This window comes from Morone saxatilis, unplaced genomic scaffold (genome assembly GCF_004916995.1).
Source record: "Morone saxatilis isolate NCDOM2014 unplaced genomic scaffold, NCSU_SB_2.0 Contig5, whole genome shotgun sequence".
Taxonomy (NCBI): Eukaryota; Metazoa; Chordata; class Actinopteri; family Moronidae; genus Morone; species Morone saxatilis.
This window is the reverse complement of record NW_023340095.1, coordinates 1,808,032-1,828,382: the sequence shown is the minus strand read 5'-3', so window position 1 is coordinate 1,828,382 and position 20,351 is coordinate 1,808,032. Positions and strand designations below refer to the sequence as shown.

At 40.2% G+C, this 20,351-nt stretch overlaps 2 protein-coding genes across 2 annotated transcripts in view; both read left to right on the top strand.

Moving 5' to 3' along the window:
* Nucleotides 1-3,533: 3,533 nt before the first annotated feature.
* Nucleotides 3,534-8,799, top strand: slc10a2 (solute carrier family 10 member 2). Its single transcript, XM_035676029.1, has 6 exons — nt 3,534-4,452; nt 5,037-5,155; nt 5,981-6,069; nt 6,197-6,372; nt 6,484-6,641; nt 7,478-8,799. Exons 1-6 carry the CDS (start codon nt 4,067-4,069, stop codon nt 7,666-7,668), a joined length of 1,119 nt encoding a protein of 372 aa, XP_035531922.1. The 5' UTR covers nt 3,534-4,066; the 3' UTR covers nt 7,669-8,799.
* A 2,399-nt stretch (nt 8,800-11,198) lies between these two features.
* The window catches only part of si:dkey-3d4.3 (leucine-zipper-like transcriptional regulator 1 homolog), a 13,064-nt gene continuing 3,911 nt past the window's right edge, over nt 11,199-20,351 (top strand). Inside the window, exons 1-5 of the mRNA XM_035677246.1 lie at nt 11,199-11,325; nt 16,954-17,138; nt 17,711-17,793; nt 17,928-18,006; nt 18,906-18,952. Of these exons, the coding sequence (XP_035533139.1) occupies nt 16,970-17,138; nt 17,711-17,793; nt 17,928-18,006; nt 18,906-18,952 (378 nt within the window). The 5' untranslated portion in view covers nt 11,199-11,325; nt 16,954-16,969. The remainder of the gene's footprint in view (nt 11,326-16,953; nt 17,139-17,710; nt 17,794-17,927; nt 18,007-18,905; nt 18,953-20,351) is intronic.

Below are 20,351 nucleotides of genomic sequence, written 5' to 3'. Positions count from 1 at the left end.
CTGATTTCTGACTGGAGGGGGACTAGCATTAATGTTATCCATTATTTTTTAAAGTAAAGATTGCCATTAGAAAAGGTGTGAACAGACTGTAAATGTTTTTCATGATTCTCTCTGTTCTTCACATAAGGTTTACATCAACAGCTTGTTGCTAACCCTTAAAAAAAACATGCAAAAACAATTGTTTCCTGGTGTCGGTTTACTGTTGCTAGCAGTGTTTGACCTTCACTGTGCCGAGTTTGACGGCAGAAAAGTTTTCCGTGCTTGCCTTAAATCTCAGTTGAACACGTGTGTGTGCGTACGTACAAGATTATTTTGTGACATCACAGCCAACTCAATATGGGCCAATAAACCTTTTAATGAGGTAATTCAAGTTTTTATGTGGACAAAGCATATCACGCACAAATGATTATTCCAAGCCGAGAATTTATACTTGTGTTATAACATGTCTGTAGAAGACATGTAAGTTGGACTAAAGCTGCAGTAGCTAACTTTTATTTCAAAAAAATTATGTTTTTGTCATATTGGCTATAACTTTCACTACTGTATATCCTGACACTACTGGTTGTTTTTGTTCGGGCCCGGTGGATTCTTGCAAATGTCGTTAGGAACACTAGGACAAACCAGAGGAACCTGATTTTTTCACAGATTATCTGTTGAATGTTCTGCTGTGAGGATATAGTGAAAGTTTCACCAAATATGACAAAAAATATTTTTATGAAAATGACCCTACTGCAGCTTTAATGTCAGACACCAGACCCTAAACACTGAATTAGTCAGTCAACAAAATGCATTAATCAGTGGCCTCCTAACCTCTTTTCCTGCTTCTGTTTGCCAAACTTTGGCCAAAATGCCAGTGTTTTTGCACACAGAGGATACAAGTTTTTTTCCTGCTCTGTTCACAATGAACTTGTCAGCTACACAGGCTTCTTCATTCTTTGGATTTGACTGATGTGTTAGCTCAATGAGCATCTCAGGTTTTTCTTTTCTGCCTTTTCTAAAAATATTTGTAGCACCAGAGCACTCTTTGTTTCTTTGTCTTTCCTGATAACGCATCAGCCATTTTGACATTTTGACTTGTCCTTAATCGTTTGAGTTATTGTAGAAAAGCACGAGTGGAAAAACAAACCTCTCAGAACTGATTCTCTATGATCATTATATTGTAGGGCTTTTTTTCTGACAACTAACACAGGATTCATTGTTTAATTTAAGTGCAACCCCTGTAGCCTAATCCTAGAATAAAGGAGCCTTGGCTGCTTCACTGTAGTGACAAGTAAACGTTACTGTACAGCACATTCATTTTATTAAGTGAGCAAACAGCCTCTTCTTTATCCACGACTGTTCAATCCAAAACGCTTCCCGACATTACTTTTCTGAAGTTTTGTGTCATGATTCGCTGCAGATAGACCCTTCTTGCAGGGGTGTGTCCAGAGTGGGCTCTGTTTTAATGCTGTTTTAAGAGTAAAAATACTGGTATCATATAAAACCAGATGACCTAACCATCCCATTTTCATTCAGATGTCTTAAGCTCTGACCTTAAGATATCAAGGGACCCCTTTGAAAATGGCCATACCAAAATGTTGCCTAACTTGGAGCATTATTTAGCCCCCAGCACGGGAAGGGGGCTAAAAAACGCTCCAAAGTTAGGCAGAATTTTGGAGATGGAAAAAATGGCATGGCCATTTTCAAATGGACCTTTAGGGTCAGAGCTTAACATATCTGAATTAAAATGGGTTCAATGGTTACCCACGAGTTTCCTATGCAGACAAAGACCTGCAGTTCTTTGCTTGTTGTATAAATGTATATTCAAACATTCACAAAATTATAATTTCATAGCACTTAACAATTAAACTGTCACATTCGACAGTCATATAGCCTACATAGCATTATAATGATATAGAGAGAGTACCGTGCTAACATTGATTGTACCTACCCATAGCAGTCAAGCAAGACTTCTGTTGTGGTACGGAAACACCACTTGGACAAACCACACACGGAAATGCAGTACACCTCAACTGGTATAATAATAATGCCATAGCATTAGCTTAGCATTTAGGAATCTTGGATGTGTCCCCCCAAACATATATTCATTACTGCCTTATCTCAAAATCATCAATATACCAAAACGTATGTGGCACAGTCTCAACAAGTCTTTTATGTATCATCTTGTACTGTATATTGCGGGGTATATATTTTATTGTACAGCTGACATTACTGCTTTTATTGTGTCCACTCAATTTTATTGCATACGTGTAAGTCAGTTTCCTAATGCTCTCCATTGCTCAGACTGCAGACACACCATTATTTCATAATATTTCAGCAACACACTGACTTGAGCAGCTTTTATGTGTTGGACAAAATATGCATAACACATTCTTTGTGGTGTGACTGGTCGTCCTTTAACTTCACAGTTAAGCATTACCCCTTCCAAATGGAAGCAAACACAAAGTCTTCACTCAGCTCCTGGGAAGGTAAGAACAACACAATTTAGTCATTTTTAAGTTTGAATGTTAAGAAAGACATTTTAATTTAATTAAAATTATTGAGCCAAGTAGTTTTTTCATCCAGTCTAATAGACGCGTACAAGCAAACATTTTAACTGTAACTCTTGTGAACTCAGTGACTTTGTGCAAACACTACTACATCAAAGCCACAGAGAGAGAACAAGCTGTAGAACATTATGATGCAAGTGAATAAAGACGCTTTAACATTTTTATTGTTTCCAACTTGGCATGTGCAACATGTGCCTATAAAACATATTCACGCCCACCTTTTTATGTTGTATTGTTTTACAACATTGAATTAGGGTAGGATATAATTAAGGGTTTTTGACACTTGACACAAAATTAAAAAGATTTAAATGCCACAAAGGAAACAAATCTATACCAACCTTTAAATGAAATGCAAATATAAAATACTAAATAATTGATTACAAGTATTCACCCTCTTCAAGTCAATATTTAACAGATGCAGCTTTGTGAGAAATGACAGCCTATGTGTGAGGCTATGTGAATAGGTCTAGCCTATATTGGACTGTAGTTTTTACCTATTATTCTTCCCAAAACTGATCAAGTTAACAGCAAATTTGACTACCAATCTTGAAGTCTGGACTCTGACTTGCCCATTTCAGGACATTAGTAAAACATTTTAAAATACATTTTCACCTAAAAAAACAAACAGACTGGTTGGGGAATGACTTGGGCAACAGTTGTTGTATGTAGCTCTTCTATCTCAACCATTGAACCCTCACACATATAGTTTTTGGATATTTACAGCTCTGAGGTATATAGTGCCTTGGGAATTTCGTGTATACTTCCCATCAAATTTCTATAACCAGGTTGCAAATGATTTGGAATTTTCTTTTTACTTTTGCCACCAAAATGATATCCAGCTATCCAGTGTCAGGGCATTCCTGAACAATCATGTATTCCTTGATTTATGTTTAACTTTAGATCAGTTGTAAAGATTATAATTGGCATTTAAGACTTTTTCTATCAAACAATGTCAGAAAATCCTTATTGCATCCACTGTGTGATTTGATGTTTAACAAATAATAAAAAGGGGCTGATTTTTATTGCCACTGTGTAAAGAATACCTTGTGCACTCATGGTGTTCCCTGACTATGAGAACTGCAAGCATTTTCCCTCCTTACTGGCAGTGAAGGATGATGATGCTGTATAGCGTAGCTGTCCAATAAAGTTTTAAAAGGGCCTAAGGGCAATAAAAGGTGGCGCTATGGTCCAATCACATTACACATTTCAGAATGACTTTTTTATAAGCTTGTGCTTCTGAGCACTGACCCCATAAAACATTAAGTATTGGTTAATTTTTTATTTGTTTTACCTGATTTTTACCCTCCCTATTTTATTTGGCTGAGGCAGGGTAGGCATAAAGGGCAGGGAGCTGACGGTTCCTCTCACTGTCGCCATCATCTTCTTGGATATCGGTGAAGGAGAAACTAGAGTCGCCTTCGGAATCTAATAATTACAAGCTCTAAGGAAACTCTCCTTCAGTCTTCTCTTAAATTGGAAGCTGCTGATTATTCTCTCCTTCTCCCTACATTGCCACAATGGCGACAACTGCGGTGCCCACTGGCTGCGACCCTCTTAGCACAGTCTGCTCAGGCTCAAACTGCCTTGTTCCCGCCAGTGACTTTAATGCAGTACTGGGCCTGGTGTTGAGCACAGTGCTCACTGTCATGCTTGCTATGGTCATGTTCTCCATGGGTTGCACGGTGGATGCCAATAAGCTGTGGGGCCACATCAAGAAGCCCTGGGGCATCATCATCGGCTTCCTCTGCCAGTTTGGCATCATGCCTTTCACAGCCTTCGCCTTGTCACTGGCCTTCGGTGTGCTGCCTGTGCAGGCCGTCGTCATCATCATTATGGGCTGCTGTCCCGGAGGCTCCGGCTCTAACATTATCTGCTACTGGCTAGATGGAGACATGGACCTGAGGTAGGAAACCAGCTGAGCTGGCTGGCTGGTTTTGCAGGCTCATTGGAGCCTGCAAAAGTTACAGTTATACAGTATATAGCCATGTTTCTAGAGAGTAGTGTGGCTTTTCTCTAGCAGAATAAAGTAGACAACCAATTATATATCTGAGTTTTCACAAATTAAGTGTTTTCATTTATCTATATTTTGACTATTTGCATTGCAAAATGTAATTTTTATACTCAGCCATGTGTTTGTGTTGCCCCATCATGGTTTAGTGAGTCCCCTTTAGGCTGAAATATATGATAAATGTCTCCACAAAGGACCAAAATGTGTGTGTCCATGTGGGTTGCTAATGAGGCCATCTTGGAGTATAAATGGGGACCATGTGAGGTATAATTTTCAGGGGGGTTTTTTGTGTCACACTGTACAGTATGGCCTTATGATTGGGCCAGAATAGGCCCTTATGAGCAAATCCTCAAGTGGGATATCTATTGATTGGGAGACTCAGTTGCAGTTTTCAAATATCCTAGACTAGCTCCTTATTTTTGTCATTAAAGAAACTTGACCAAGTCTGACCAACACTGTCCATATTCTCCTGTCCGCAGTATCAGTATGACAGCCTGTTCCTCTATCTTGGCCTTGGGGATGATGCCTCTCTGTCTGCTAATTTACACCTCCGTCTGGACTTCCTCTGACACCATCCAGATCCCATATGACAGTATTGGTAAGTAGACAACCAATGGTTGATTACTAGTCCATAAAACAAAACAAAAATCTGCAAGGCAAGGCAGTTTATTATATTTTATGGTGATAAAATGTTGATTTTGTTATTACTGATTTGTAATTTATGTCAGAGTCGATTAAAACACCAAGGTTCCTAGCCTCCAAGAGAGCATCAACCTTAAGCGTTTCTTCCTTGCAGTTAAATCAAATTACCCCTGTTTTTTCTGTATTTACCTTCAGCAAATTTTGAGACAGCCAATTTTTTATTTACTCAATATGTTTGCATAGTGAGTCAATAAGACTTTAGTCTTTTGGTGACACCTAGGTAAATTTGGGTGTCATCGGCATAGCTGTGATAAGCAAGGTTGCTGTTTTGAAGGTTGTGGCCAAGTGGGAGCATGTACAGGTTAAACAGAAGGGGGCCCAGAATTGATCCTTGTGGAACACCACAGGTCAAGGGCATTTGCTTTGAATTATGGTTCCCAATAAAATAATCCCAGCCCTCCAAATACGAGCTCAGCCATTTTAAAGCCAGCCCACTCTTCCAGTCTATGTAAAAATATTCTGTGATCTAAAAGCAAAAATGTATGTCTTCCCTAAATAATTAGCAGAATGAATGTAATTTAAAACCTTTATAAGAGTATATTCTGTGCTGTGATAGGCACAAGAGCCTGATAGAAATTGATTAAAATAATCATTTAAATTAAGTAAGAATTATAGACAGTTGAATTGGGTGGTTTATCATTGTATTATATAATCATGTTGTACTATATAGATTTATTATAATCCTACTGCATGAGCTGATATGAAATCTGTGTATCCACAGGTATCACTCTAGTGGCTCTTCTTATCCCAATCGTTCTGGGAATGTATGTCAAACGAAAGTGGCCCAACGTGGCGAAAAAGATCCTCAAGGTAGGAATCCTCTGCAATGTCTCGCTTACTAAGGTCATGTTTGTGAATCTGATATTTGGTAAAAGGGATTGGTTATGGCTTTATCCAATAAAAATTCCTGGACTTTCTGTGTGTCTGCTGTGCACAGGTTGGGTCCTTTGCAGGCTTTGCTCTCATTATCATCATAGCTGTGGTTGGTGGCATTCTCTACCAGTCCTCCTGGAACATTGCTCCCTCCCTGTGGATCATTGGTACTATCTACCCCTTTATTGGTTTCAGCCTGGGGTTTTTCATGGCCCGCTTTGCAGGTCAACCCTGGAAAAGGTAGGGTGACAGCATTGTTTTAATGTTAACAACTCATTTTTACAAGTCATAAAAGTACATACACTAATAAATGTGCCTACTTATAAGGTTATCATTCCCTGCTTTGTTTAGGTGTCGAACCATCGCATTGGAGACTGGTTTCCAGAACTCCCAGCTGTGCAGCACCATCGTCCAGCTCTCCTTCAGCCCTGCTGAGCTGGAGGTCATGTTTGCATTCCCTCTCATCTACAGCATCTTCCAGCTAGTGGTGGCAGTCATATCTGTAGGAAGTGAGTTATACATGCAATGTTTTGGCAGTGTTCAAACAATAGTAGCATGTTTGTGAAAATGTAATCCGTCATCTACCACCAAAAGAATGTAGGTGAACATATAAGCTGTCTCCCCCCTTCATAAGGCTACTAACACAGTTAAAGTGAGACACTACAGGCACAAACATTGCTTTTTCATCAATGTTGAGATTTTTGGTTATTTCGCTGTCTACTTTCAGACTAGCCTGGCACAAAACACCCAAAATACACATTTAGGTGTTTATTTGACTACATTTTGTCCATTTGCATCTGCAGATTACAAAAGTTAGAATTTTTAGCAAGTTTCATGGCGATATCTATTAGTTAAATTTTAACCCTATTCACCTGTAGTGTCTTGCAAAATGTATGAACATTTATAATACATATCTTTAAAGGCAGTTTTCTCAAAATGAGTTTTTTCTCATATTCTAAGACATCTCCACTTTAGCAGAACTTACGTACACCAAACCTTCCAGTTTTATTTTTGTTTATATTGTGAAGGTTTTTACAGAGGGTTTTGTTCATAAATCATTCATAGCTTGATTTATATCACATGTTTTGCCTACAACATGGCAAAAATGTATTCTGGGCCTGAAATCTCCACTTCAGCAGCACTTTCAGTGGAGATATTTCAAGGGAAATGTTTGTGTGGACAACTCCCTTCAACTATTGCATTGTTTATCATCCCTTTAAAGATTTTCCAGTTTCTAGTTTTCCCAAACAAGAACAATAAACTGACAGAAAAGGTTTAATGACACATGACACATGCATGTAAAGATGACTGATCATCATTTCTGAATCTGCTTTTTCCTCCACAGGCTACCAGATATATAAAAAGTCATGCAGCCGTGGTTCAGCTGACGGCGACAGCGAGGCTCCGTCTCTGGAAGCTGGCGACGGCGAACCAGCAAAAGAGAAGTACGTCATAGACAACAGTGCCTTTGAGTTTGATGAGGTCGTCAGCAGCACAGAGAAGGATAAGAACATTAACAAGAACACCCAGCTGTGAGAACAGACTTTGAACCACTGGACGCGGAACATGCACAGCCAAACTCAACTGTGAACACACACTGCACTCTGCAGGCCGGAGGTGTGCACCCAAACTGTGGCCAAACCTTTACTCTGGGGGGGGGGCAGTGACTTACAGGCTGCATTGCATTACTGTATGTAATGTTGAACTGTATTGTATTAGCAGTAACATATGAGGCCCTCCTTTCATTAATTTATTCATACATAATTATTTAAAACCACTTTACGCTGTATGTCCTGTCATAAATCCTGTTGTTCCCATGTTCCTTGATCAACACATTTACTCATGTCCTCTTTACATGTCTCCATAATTCTAACTGAATATTTAATGCTGTTTATGTGGATTAATCAAACGTCCACATACAGATATTTAACGGGGGAACATGCAACCGGATACAGTTCACAGTTCATCCGATAAGACACAGAGTTGTGTCACATGAGGAGAATTGTGTGCACATCAGAGAGCCAATGTTGTCAAACCCACTGAGTGAGTATAATGCTTCTATGTTCAAATAGGTATTTTTTTAAATCCCTATTCTCTATACTGATGTAGCAGATGGAATCAGTGGTTATTACAGACCAGCTTTGGCTCTTGGGCGATCTTCTGTTGGCTGTTCTCTGCTGTTTCAGGTTCCTTTCAGTTATTCTATACCTCATTTTTACTAGTGGATAAATATAAAAAAGAGGACGGGGCGTCACGTTTTGAGACTCATAAAACGCTCAGTTACTCTGAGCACAGCTGATTAGCATTACCATTTTGAAATATGTAAGCTAGTGGTTTGACATATCTGTCGGAACGGAAGAAACAGGGATATACAGTAATAATCCCAGTATATTTATGATACATATTCACTCTTTAACTAATTTATTAGTGGTCTATATTGTGCAAAACACAGAATGCAAAGGCATATTTCATAATGAGTGATTGCTTTTTGTTTATCATGGATGTACAGAAACTAAATATTTTACAAAACTGCTTTCTTATTGAACTCGATGTTTTAGAAATGTGCCTTCTGAATTAATGTATTTTCTCAAAAAACCTTTACATTTTTGTTTATTATGTTGAAATAATTGATGTTTTGATAAGAATATGAGTATTCATCTCAATAAACATATTATTTGTAAACTACGCCTTTATGCTGTATGTGTTTATTTGATACATGAGAATATTTTATATTATATATTATTATATTTTTAAATGTTGTCTCCTATAGTAATTGTGTGGACACTTGGAGGACAGTGGACAGGTTAGAGACGATGGACGAACAGGATAAACCACTGTGTGACAGATGGTTGAGTGGATAGATGGATGAGGACATGGAGAGCAGGGTATAATTTGAGTCCAGGACGGGAAAGGAAGACATCATACAGTAATAAAGTAGAATAAGCAAATCAAATTCAAGATTCATAAATCCATGAATCAACAAAGGCAATAACAAAAACAGAATTTCTGGAAAGGTTCAGCAGTGTAACGCTCCTTTAGCAGCAAATGTTAAGCAAGGCTCAAACAACCAAACATGAACTTCGAGAGTCATAAAGGAAGTGGTCCAGTCTTGTTTCTTCCACTTAAGAAATATTACCAAAACCAAAAGCATATTATCCCTTCAGGATCTGTTAAAAGTAATCTACACTTTTGTTTCCTTACGGCTTTAATTATTGCGAATGACTGCTTCCACCCTGAGTCGCTCTTCATTGCCTCGTCTCCAGCAAGTTGTAGGTACCGGCCAATCTACAGTGGTTATCCATCTAATGTAGAATGCTAAAAACTCCCCTGTTTTATCCTGTAATATCCTCTGGGTAGTTTTAACTGCTTTTCATACTGTAATTTACTGTTTTACCCTTTAATGTTTTGAATTGTCTTGTTTTCATATTGCTATTCCTGTTTTGACTTTCTAATAATTGTACTTTACAGCACCTTGTAACTCTTAATAAGGCACTTTATAAATAAAGTTTATAAGTACTACAAATAAACAGCATTTAACTTTTATATTCATTAAAGGGCCAAAAACCAGGTAACAAAAACACACACAATGATTCCCATACTCAGGTGATTGTACACTAATGAACATCATATTCCATGTCTGCCAATAGACCCTCCTAAATGTTAAAACCCAGTCCTTTAATTCATTCATGAACCATATAAATCAATATTTAAAGAACATAAAGCCGATTGGCTGGTTCGGTCCATGAGGTGGTCAGATCCAGGGAGGAAGCAGCCGTAGGTGAACCCATCAATCCCAGTGAACCAGGCTGATGTACTAATGTTTGTTTGGTGTCTGGTAGATCTGACATGTGGTTGCAGGTGCTGCACCACCAGAACGGCCTTTAACCGTCACTGTGTGCAGCCTGAGCCGGAGAGTTCAGGCCTCAGCCACGAAGGGAAGACTCTGTAGAGAGTTGTCCACATAAAAGGTGTCCACCACCTCCTGTCCTTACTGTCTGGATGCTTTCTATGGTTCCTCTGCTGCGTGTCGATTGCACATCATCGGCTGCACGTGGCACCAAACCTGAGAACCTGCCATTCTTAAGCGGTAGGCTCCACGGGACGGAGGAGGACACCCAGGAGAGAGGGGCCAAAGGTAGGTCCGGGCAGGAGGGACTCATTCAAGCACTGGTCTTTATACTGAAATGGGAATGCAGTGAATTTCTTGTGTTAAGGTAGCTGTTTTTAAAATTTTGTCGTAGTTTTGGGGTATCAAAGTAATTATTTTTAGGCAATTATTTCACAACTTTAATTATTTATTCATACCCATCGGAAAAAATATTGTGGTGCAGACCTCCTGGACCTCAGTGGTGTGTCATGCCATGCTCAACAGAGGTGGCGGTACTCAGTAATAAGTAAGGGTACTCATGTGGACAAAAATCAGAAGTGCCAGTACTCAGTATCGGCCTTGACAACCTGTAACAGCAGTAAAATGTTAGCATTTACAGAGCACGTAGCCCCAGTACAAGGTCAGAAACATATTGCTATACAATCGTAAAATAATCCCATTTCATTCTTTCTGTTCGAAGTCCAAACTGGGACAGCAAAAGCACGTCCACAGTGACAAAACCACCACCATGTAAGTGCTGTCATGTGATAATACCGGCGTTCAGCTGTCTGTGACATAACACAAGTGCTGAGCCAAACATACAGTTCAGAGAGAGCTCAACCATCACCCTTCCTCCCATCCCTTCCACACACTCCCCCCTCCTCTTGTATGCACTCAAAAAGCTGCCTTCACTTACTGTTGGAAACACTGTGAATTCTCTGCTACGATTGCAAAAATAGATCTATTTCCTCATTTTCATATTAGTAATGAAATACATTATTTATTTATTTAGACTCCTGGCTCAGACTGTGTGGGTGTGTGTACGCTGGGGTAAGATCAAAAATCTCTTTTACAAGAGAGACCTGGCCAAGAAACATCATCATTTTGAAACATAATCTTATCTTAAATGTAAATGTCATTCTACATAACTCTATTTTAAAAAGGCATTTCGATTTGATTTATTTTTTGTAACTTTCCACTTTTGCAATGTTAGATCCACAGTTAAGTTTCACAACATTCCAAAGACGCTGTTTACGAAGAGTCTTTGAACGCATCATCAGCACCAGAGAGACAACAGCCGGAGAGAGAGGAGCGGACGGGATCTCGTAAGTAACAAATCATTCTTTACGCCAAGTTTTTACAAATATAAAGCGCTAAATCACTCTATTTCAGAGTCTGACAACAGTTTGGCACTCACACATAACCCGTGCTGTGTGTTGTTCGCACCAAATGGGACCACAATCGGCAAAGTAGCTGTGAAAAGTTCCCGTCCTCATTTCCTCTTTATAACTTTACCGTTATTATCTTCCCTGGTTTGTTTGCGCTGTAATTCATCAGAGTGAGACACTGAGAGATGACTGTGAAGTTTATTCCTTACTTAGTTTCGTTATCATATCAAGTCAATTCCTAAAATCCCCCGTCGTTGATGTTCTCCCCGGAGTCTGAACCGTAAATTAACGGACTGCTCCTGAACTGGTTGTCATGCCATTCACGATTTAACAAATGAGATATTATATATATATATATATATATATATAAATGTTAATAGTGACATCAGTTAGCTGTCACTGTTGCAACATGATGACCGGAAACCAGATTAACTAAAGTTATAATTGTTTAAGGTAGCTGTGATGTTAAAGGTCCCGTGTGTGTGTGGGATAACTGCAGACTCGGACTTTAAAGCTGCACTCCGTCATTTTTATAAAGATAGTTTTTGTTGAAACTTTCTCTACATCCTGACAGCAGAACATCAGACGGGTCATCTGTGAAAGAATCCGGTTCCTCTGGCCCCACCCGGTACTGTGGCCTTCCCAACTCCCCGCTCCTCTTTTGGGTGAAGCAGCCCCTTTAATTTGACTGGCGACAAAATGGAAATTTCAAGGTCTTTGCTTATTTAATATGCATAAAATAAGAATCCTACGACCAGCGAGGCAAACATCAACAATCGGCATCGTTATAAAGAAAAAAGAAAGAAATAGGGTCTGCTTCATTCAGACTTACCGGCATTGGTAAACAAGAGAGACACAAAAGTGCTGACTCCCTTACAGTCTGTGTCCATTCGTCCATTATTTATCGTCCTTCAGTCTGTAGGAGTTCAAAGATTCAAAGGGTTTCATTTACATTAACCAAAGGCTGCCATAAAAAAGAAAGTAGAAAGTACGAGCTGAAATTCAGGCTGTTCTGGAGAAGCAGCACAGTTAGAGACGCCTGTCCCGAAGAGACGCCTGTCCCGAAGAGACGCCTGTCCCGAAGAGACGCCTGTCCCCAATAAAGGCCGAGTGATTTTCAGTGATTTAAGCAAATAAATGGGTTGTTATTAGATCATAGAAACAACACAGCAATGAATCCCACATTGGAAGCTTGATTGTAGTGACTTAGTGGTCGGATCAGTAAAGTCTCAGATGTGTTTGTAGAGAGAGGGGGCCTGAGTGGCGGAGACCGGAGGATGGCGTGGAAGAGGTGTGGCGGTGGAGCAGGTCAGGGAGGACGGGGGGCTTTGTGAGCGAGGAGAAGGACTGGGGGAGACAGTCCTGGTGATTCGGCTGACGTGGTGTTCAAAGGAGAGGTTGCTGTTGAAAATGCAGATTTTCGGGGGGGGTGGCGGGGGGGAAGTTGCGGTTGAGTCTGATTGTGTCACAGCAGAGTTTGAGGAAGCACGCCTCCATGATTGGATTCCAGAGAGGGCTGTAGTGGAGATGGATTTGGTGGAGATGTAGAGCATTAACTAAAGCAAGCAGCAGGTTTCAGTGTTGGAGTCAGCAACATTTAAAACCAGGGCCAGTAACTCTGAGCAAGCTGGTAAAAATACAAATCTAACATCAGTGGAAACAACCTGTTCTGTAAGCTTCTACAACAAGAGCAAACACGTTTAAGCGAGCACTACAGACAAATGAAAAGCCCCAACGGGCACATGAGTGGATATTATAATGTTCAAAAAGGGTATAAAAGGTATTTATCCCCAAGCCTCTTCTCCGAGGTCCTCAGTTAACCCGAGCAAACTGTTCTCCGGGTAGCAGAAGCAGCCTGTTCCAGGTGTTAAAGTTTCAAATGTGAATTCACTGAAAGGTTTTTCAGCTTCTCAGTGACCTATCAGGACACAGACAGCTTCACATCAGTCGGGTTACGCTGACTGCCAGGCTTTAGAGAGAAACGCAGCCATTTACTGAAATGTCTTAATATACAGAGGGACCAGAAGAACAGACACAAGCAGTTTCTACCACTGACTCCTCATCATAACAGTTTCTCCAAGGTTGATTATGTATGAGATTACACCAAATCAAAGATAAGCTATCACATCCTTCAGGTGAATGTTATATCAATGTACGTCCAATCTTCTGGTTTTCTTTGTGTGACTGACCACATTGCTGAATTCCTTTCCTGTTTGTAAAGTGATTTTTTTTTATCTCTAATAGCAAACCAAACAAAATAGCTCTTTATAGAGTAACACTGGGTGTTTGGACAGTTACTGCAGGGTCATGTGACGCTTTGATAAGATGTGAAGGAGAGAGAGAGGTGGGTAGTTTGTGGCCTGGTCACAGATACAGCGGTGTGGAAAATCACTGTGTTGAAACAGCAAACTGTTAAATATGCTTGTTGCAGTGAGTCATCGGTTTCCTCGATGAACGTTTCGTTTTCTGACATCTGAGTCAATCCTCCTGAATCCGTAATGTCTTCTTTGTTAAGGTCAGATTCAACCACACAGCTGCTGTGTTTAATCGCGGCGGTCTAGTTGGAGTTGGGAAGCGTTTTAGAGCTGCAATAATTAGTCCATTGATTTTTTTAAATATGTAATATATACTTATGTATACAATACCAAATTTTACTGATACAAAAATGTGATTTTTCAAAGTAATGTTAATTTTTCCATTTTCCATTTAAAGGCAAATCACATACGCACAATATGAACACAATTAAATAAAAATGTTTGCACAGAAATTTCTTGTTTCCTAATAAATGAAACAAAAAATGGCTTTATCTATTCTTCTTATTTCTGTTGTGGAAATGTACGCAAATCTGCAAATTATTATTATTTAATAGTCATTTGCATATTTAAACATACAATTTCAGGAAACTTTTAATACACAGACTATGCCGTTTTAGCACAAATATTAAATAAATATCTGTTTTTAAGGAGAGCGTGTGAGTATTTGATCACAACGCTGTAAATAATTAGGCGGGCCTTTCTGTAAAACTGCAAATCCACGGTCCCTCCGTCACCACCATACCTCCTCTGGTGTCATTGTGGAGGACGGGGGGAGGACGGGGGGAGGACGGGGGAGGACGGGGCTCCAGGAGACAGAACAGGAAGAGACAGGTGAGAGATGAGACATGTTTGTGAGGGATTCTATAAGAACCTCCTCTGTCACTTCTGTCCCGATGAGCCGGGCTGGAGGTCACCTCTAAATCCAGAAAGCATCATCTGAATCTGGGTCAGTCTGCACTTAACTAACTTAACTCATTTCTTAAACATTTATATACTATTTTATTCATATGTTCCACTATTTTTGTCAACCTAAGACTGTGATAAACCCATTTCAGTTCATTTTCAAAAATCAGTTTTTAATGCTTTAGGGTCAAATAATGTCTTTACACAGTGCTCTGTGACAAATAGTGCCCATTATACAGATAGCTATATAAAACACATTGGTTTATGCTATGCAAGTCCCTTTAAAGGTGAATTCAAGAAGAAAATGCCGTTAGACCACATAGGGTTAAAGAAACAAAACCGATTTTTCTACTTTAGTGTCCTAGCGCTGTCATTCTTCTCTTTTTAAACATTTGTACTATAGTTTCTCCCACAATTAATGAATTAATGAATTATTAATTAACTTTGAACTCTCGCCAGTGCCTACATTGGTATTTTGGCCTTTTGTGATTTCATTTCTTGGAAAACCTTGAAATGATTCATATCCTTAAAATCTGTACAAGCTAAGCTAAAAGGTTATATAAGTGGATAAACACTTTAAATTGAGTCGTTTTTATCAGTTTTTAGTAAATGAAATAAAAAAGGTCTACCCAGGAGGTCAGTTTTTAGAGGGGTTAAGGCTATGCTACTGTGCTATTGTTACTAATGCAACACAATCAATTATAAAATGTATGTTTTCTTCAAGAGCATTGTATCCACAACTAATTGTGTTATTTATTGGTATTATTTTACGTGATCAGAAAGGCCAGATGAAGAACTAAGATGATGATTGTAGTTGGCATTTCCACCTGCACAAGAACATTTGGTGACTAGAGAGTTCCTCCCCAGAGCTTCCCAGTTTTTGTATGACAGTGTGTTTCCCTGCTGACCCCGGGGCCCGTAGCAGCAGCAGTCAGGTGCTGTGTGAGTCACAGTCCCAGCTGAGCACCCTTAGGAGCCAAGCTCTCCATAGCCATGACAACCAGCGCTGTCCTGCTAACACGCAGTGGCTCGTGCCATTGTAGGAGGCTGCAACAGACGCAGAAGCTATCGGGTGTGGTCAGAGGTGGAAGAGCAGCAGATCATTTCCTGTCCTCACTGAGATCCCAGAGCACCTGACTGCTGGGTTAGTGTTGTCAGTGTCTCTGCAGGGTTGTGCTTTTCCCCTGGAAGCTGTGTGGTGGTTGTACGTGGTGGATTTCAGCCACAGGAGGTTTTGGAGAAGCAGTAACACTCTTATAACACATCGGCTGACGTTCCAATAGGAAAGCAGTCAGGCAGTTGATGCAGACCTTATGTCCAGATGGTGATCATCAGACTAACTTAGACCTGCTTCCCTGCCCTGCTGTTCTTCTGCTTGTGCTGTTGCTTTTTCTGACCGGCTGGGCTGTTCTCCACCACCTACCCAACGTTTAGTTCACGGTTACAGAGCAGGGCACTAATTCCCCCCTCGTGTTTCGCCAGTTAAATGCTTTTAATGTGAAGCAGCAGCAGTAGGAAATGTTGGGGTTTCGTGAGCAGTAACTTAATACAGCAGTTTCTGCTGGGGATAAAAGTATCCAGGCTGCACTTACAGGCTGTGTGTGCAGCGACAGGACAGCTCCCCAGGAGGGAAACCATCTCAGTCCCCTGTGGCTGTTAGTATAGGAAGCACTTGATTTGATACGCAGGAGTTTCTATGAGCAGATCATTCTGAACGTCAATATCGTAGTCGATGTCAATGAATTTAATTGTGGGAAGCCAAAATCGTGATGGTGATTAATATTGGATTCATTGTGCAGCCTACTGATCACCAGCAGATAAACTGGGAAAATTTAGCAGCCGAAAATGTTTTTTACCGGCCATAAAACTGCATCGTGCAGTATGTGAATAATATTTTAGGCAGGATCTCCGGGCTGCTGCACCATTCAGACGCCGCCCTCCGTGACTTCTCTCTCCAGCTTTTCTTTTTGGTTGCTTAACACCAAAAAAATGCCGTCTCGCCAGTGTCCTCCATTTTTGTTCATTAGCTTAGTTTACAAGCTATTTTACTGATGGGTTACCAGGCCGTGTAATAGGTCAAGCTGATGCATTTTAACAGCGCCCTCTACTGGAAACTACTAAAATAATGTTATTTTCAAATTGAGTCCAAATTCATTCCAAGCATAAAATGATTTTCCATGTTCGAACTAAAACATTCAGTGTGAGTATTTTCCCATAGTGCTTGAAGGAAGTCAGACCTATTGGATTAGCAAAGTTTGTTCACATTTTAATATGCCAAGAAAATGAAAAAAAGGGCTCTGGGGACATTTCAGACAATATTTTGTAACTTTGATGTTGTGTCTTTCAGAAAATGAACGTGGACGATGCCAATTATGAGTCAGAGTAGCCCCTGCCTGTGGACTCGGCTCCCCCAGAGCAGTCGGTCTCCATGTAACCGCTTCAAGCACGCCTGCTGCAGCTATGATGGAAATGTCTACGTCCTGGGAGGAAGAGACAACAGCTGTCTGAGGGACTTCTGGAGGTACAGCGTGGGTAAGGCCTGCATGCACAACTATTGTTCCATTTACTGCTGCACAAAGCAGATTAAAGCTGCAGTAGGTCATTTTTATAAAAATAACTTTGTCGTAGTTGCTGAAACTTTTACTCTATCCTGAGAGAGTGACATGAGAGAGATAATCTGTGATAAATCTGTGATGAAAGATATAAAAACACTAGTTTGGAGATTGAAGATAGTTGATTGTTGAGCGTCAATCCCAGGGTCCCAAAGCAAAAACAATAAACTATCTTTCTTCACTCTGATTGGTTGTTTTGGTTCAGGCCTGGTGAATTCTTGCAAATGCTGTAAGGAGGAGTCAGAGGAATCTTTCACAGATTATCGGTCTCGTGTTCTGCTGTCAGGATTTTATAAAAATCACCTACTGCAGCTTTAATCATCTGCTGAATTTAAAACAACGTTGCATTATTATTACAGTATTTCATATGAGGAATGATATACATAGAAAACTGCCCTGCATGATGCGCTCTGCTCTGCCGTGTTGCATGAAGCAGCGTGTGGCTGTCCGACCCCCGGCTAATCAAACATATCATTGTGTGCGATATTATAGTGCATGACGAGTGGACGGAGTTGAACTGCACCGGTGAATCTGCACCAGAAGAACTAGAGGAACATTCTATGGTGGCTCATGAGGTACAAACTCAGCAAGATCATTTACTTTAAATGCCATAAAAACATATGCATTATCTTAAGTTGCTTCCTCTGCTAATATGACACTGTTTGGTGTGTTAGTGTGGGGATGTGTGTCACAGCTTTGACCTTTTCAGGGTTTCTTGTACGTGTTTGGCGGCATGCTGGATTCTGCATACACCAAGTGGAGATGTCCCCTGTGGGTGTTTGACATTGGTGAGTTTCCCCGTGGCGGTGTATGCCTGGTACGACTAATGTTGGCAGCCAGTGTTTTTTGTCTGCAAACGTGACGGATGAAAACTTGTTGTTGCATGTCGATTCCAGCCTCAACAAGCCAGCAACAACACAAGAACATTTAATTTATTCATACAAAGCTGTGTCGGGAAGGAGTTTCTACACACTAACAGGACATGTAGGTTCCTGTGCCATACCTGGTTCAGCACAGCATTCGGTTTGTCTCAGTCATTAGATACCCGACGACCCGTTATTGGTTAATGCGTCTAATTTTTCCATTGTGCAATATAAAAAAAGAGCTCTGCAATGTTTTGTAACAGGTTCCAGTTGTTCTCCAAGTTTGTGTTACAAATAAATGAGGCTCCTGCTCACCCTTAACTGCATGTCTGGTTCAGCTTTATACTTAAGTCACATTTCAACAGAGCTGTGGCCCAAAATATACCACAATGCTGAATTTAAAATCTCAAATATGATTTTGACAGGTCATTTTCATTAGATTAATGAAGTTAACATCACTTGTATAAAGTTGTCTTTATGGGAAATGTTTGTATTGATCACGTGGTAAAACTACAAAATGCAAGACTTCGTACTTTGTTGCCAGTATAGACGTGAAATAGGTCTTGGATTGCATTCATAATAGTCTCAAAAAGTCTTAAATATTTGAGTCCCGCAGGAACTAAAATATGTGAGATAATGATCCAAAATCTGCACGGAATACTGTAAGAGACCATGAAATCCTCATATGTGGATCTATAGTCAATAATCCGCCGCCAGTTTTGGGGGGATTTTCTTTGGCCTTTCCAACTTTGTGAATGACATTCACTTACCCTCATTATGCACTTATCCTTCATTCTCATTTCCCTTTGTTGTGTGTGTTTCAGCGAAGCAGAAGTGGGTGCACTGCCAGGGAAAGACGAGCTCCCCTCAGGTACACAGCGCCTTTCATATCAGATTTGAAGTAGTAACAGAGTTGCCAAGTTCCTTTGTCAGTATTCTTCTAAAGGATTAGATCCTCATTTAAACTGATAATAACACATTTTCATGTAAATAATTACATGTTTTGCACTTGTAGTCACGAGGCTTAACGAGGGAATGTGCTGTTCTCAGTTAGCAGGTGAACGAAAGCAACACACCTGCCATCAGGAATGTCTTTCCTGGGAATGACCCTGTGTTAAGTTTCAGCAGCTGGTGTTGTTTTTGGACTCAGTAGCAGAACAGTTGGCACCGTTATAACAGTGAATGCTAGGCAGCAGCTCAAACATCATCATCAGAAAGAAAGACAGCACACTGCTGAGCAGAAATCAAGACACATTCATTCCACTGATCAGTGCTTTACTGCAGACATGTTTGCATGAAAAATAACTTTAAGCGACCATAATCATTACAGATTTTTGCATTTACATAGACAAAATGATACAACACAAACAGTGAAATAAAGACAGAAAAACCAAAAGGCACAGGTACAGTTCAAAATGTGTATAAAAGACAAAAATTAAAATGTTAAAAATCTGGATGATTATAATAATCTCATTTTTCCCAGTATGTGTCCTCCCTTCTCGTATGCAGTCATTGTCTAAGGAGGAAATAGAGTTGATTATGTTGAGCAGAAGGGCGATGGTGGGACGGTCTGTCTGGAGCCAGCAGTTTGTAATTGTTTGTAATTAATGTCCAGAATCTCTGAGACTAAATGACCCGTTTCTTTGCAGAAAGGCTCAACATAGGGTCCAGAAACTATGAGCATGGTCGGCTGAAACCGATCCACACTCCAGAGAAAACAGAGTGTTTTTGATTGATACTATATCACAAAATAAAATGTCACAAAACAATAATTTTCCATATTTTCTTACACCCCTAGTTGAGACCCACTTCATTTGGATTTCTGGTTGACAATGATAAAAAACAAGTCAGTTTTTTCCAGCAGAAATCTCTCCAGCAGTTAGTGGAAGTAGACCTGGTTTCTATTCAGACACTATATTTATGAGCAGGCACTGAATGTCATTGTTTGACAGCAAGAGGAACCCGAGTTCTGAGAAAGTCCAGACTTTCTGAGTTTGGAGGCAATTCAAGTGGATTACTTTCAACATGCAAGTCAGAAACTCCTCAGCTCCCACAGCAGGGCCCGTTCAGGTGTACCCTGTACGCTGACGGCCCCCCCATTGAGACAGACATCAGATCTGGAATTCTGTAGGCGTGCAACCTAAACAAGACAAACACCAAAACATTAAAGACTGAAGAAAATATGAGAAACACAGCTGAGGATGGTTTTCAGTTGGTAGTGCCAGTAGAGCTCTAGCATGCCATCTTACAGATGTCTGTGTGTGTGTGTG

Coding starts and splice junctions, on each gene's coding strand:
- slc10a2 (XM_035676029.1), top strand. CDS start 4,067: ATGGCGACAACTGCGGTGCCCACTGGCTGCGACCCTCTTAGCACAGTC. Junction 5,156..5,980: donor GATCCCATATGACAGTATTG/GTAAGTAGACAA, acceptor GTGTATCCACAG/GTATCACTCTAGTGGCTCTT. Junction 6,642..7,477: donor GGCAGTCATATCTGTAGGAA/GTGAGTTATACA, acceptor TTTCCTCCACAG/GCTACCAGATATATAAAAAG.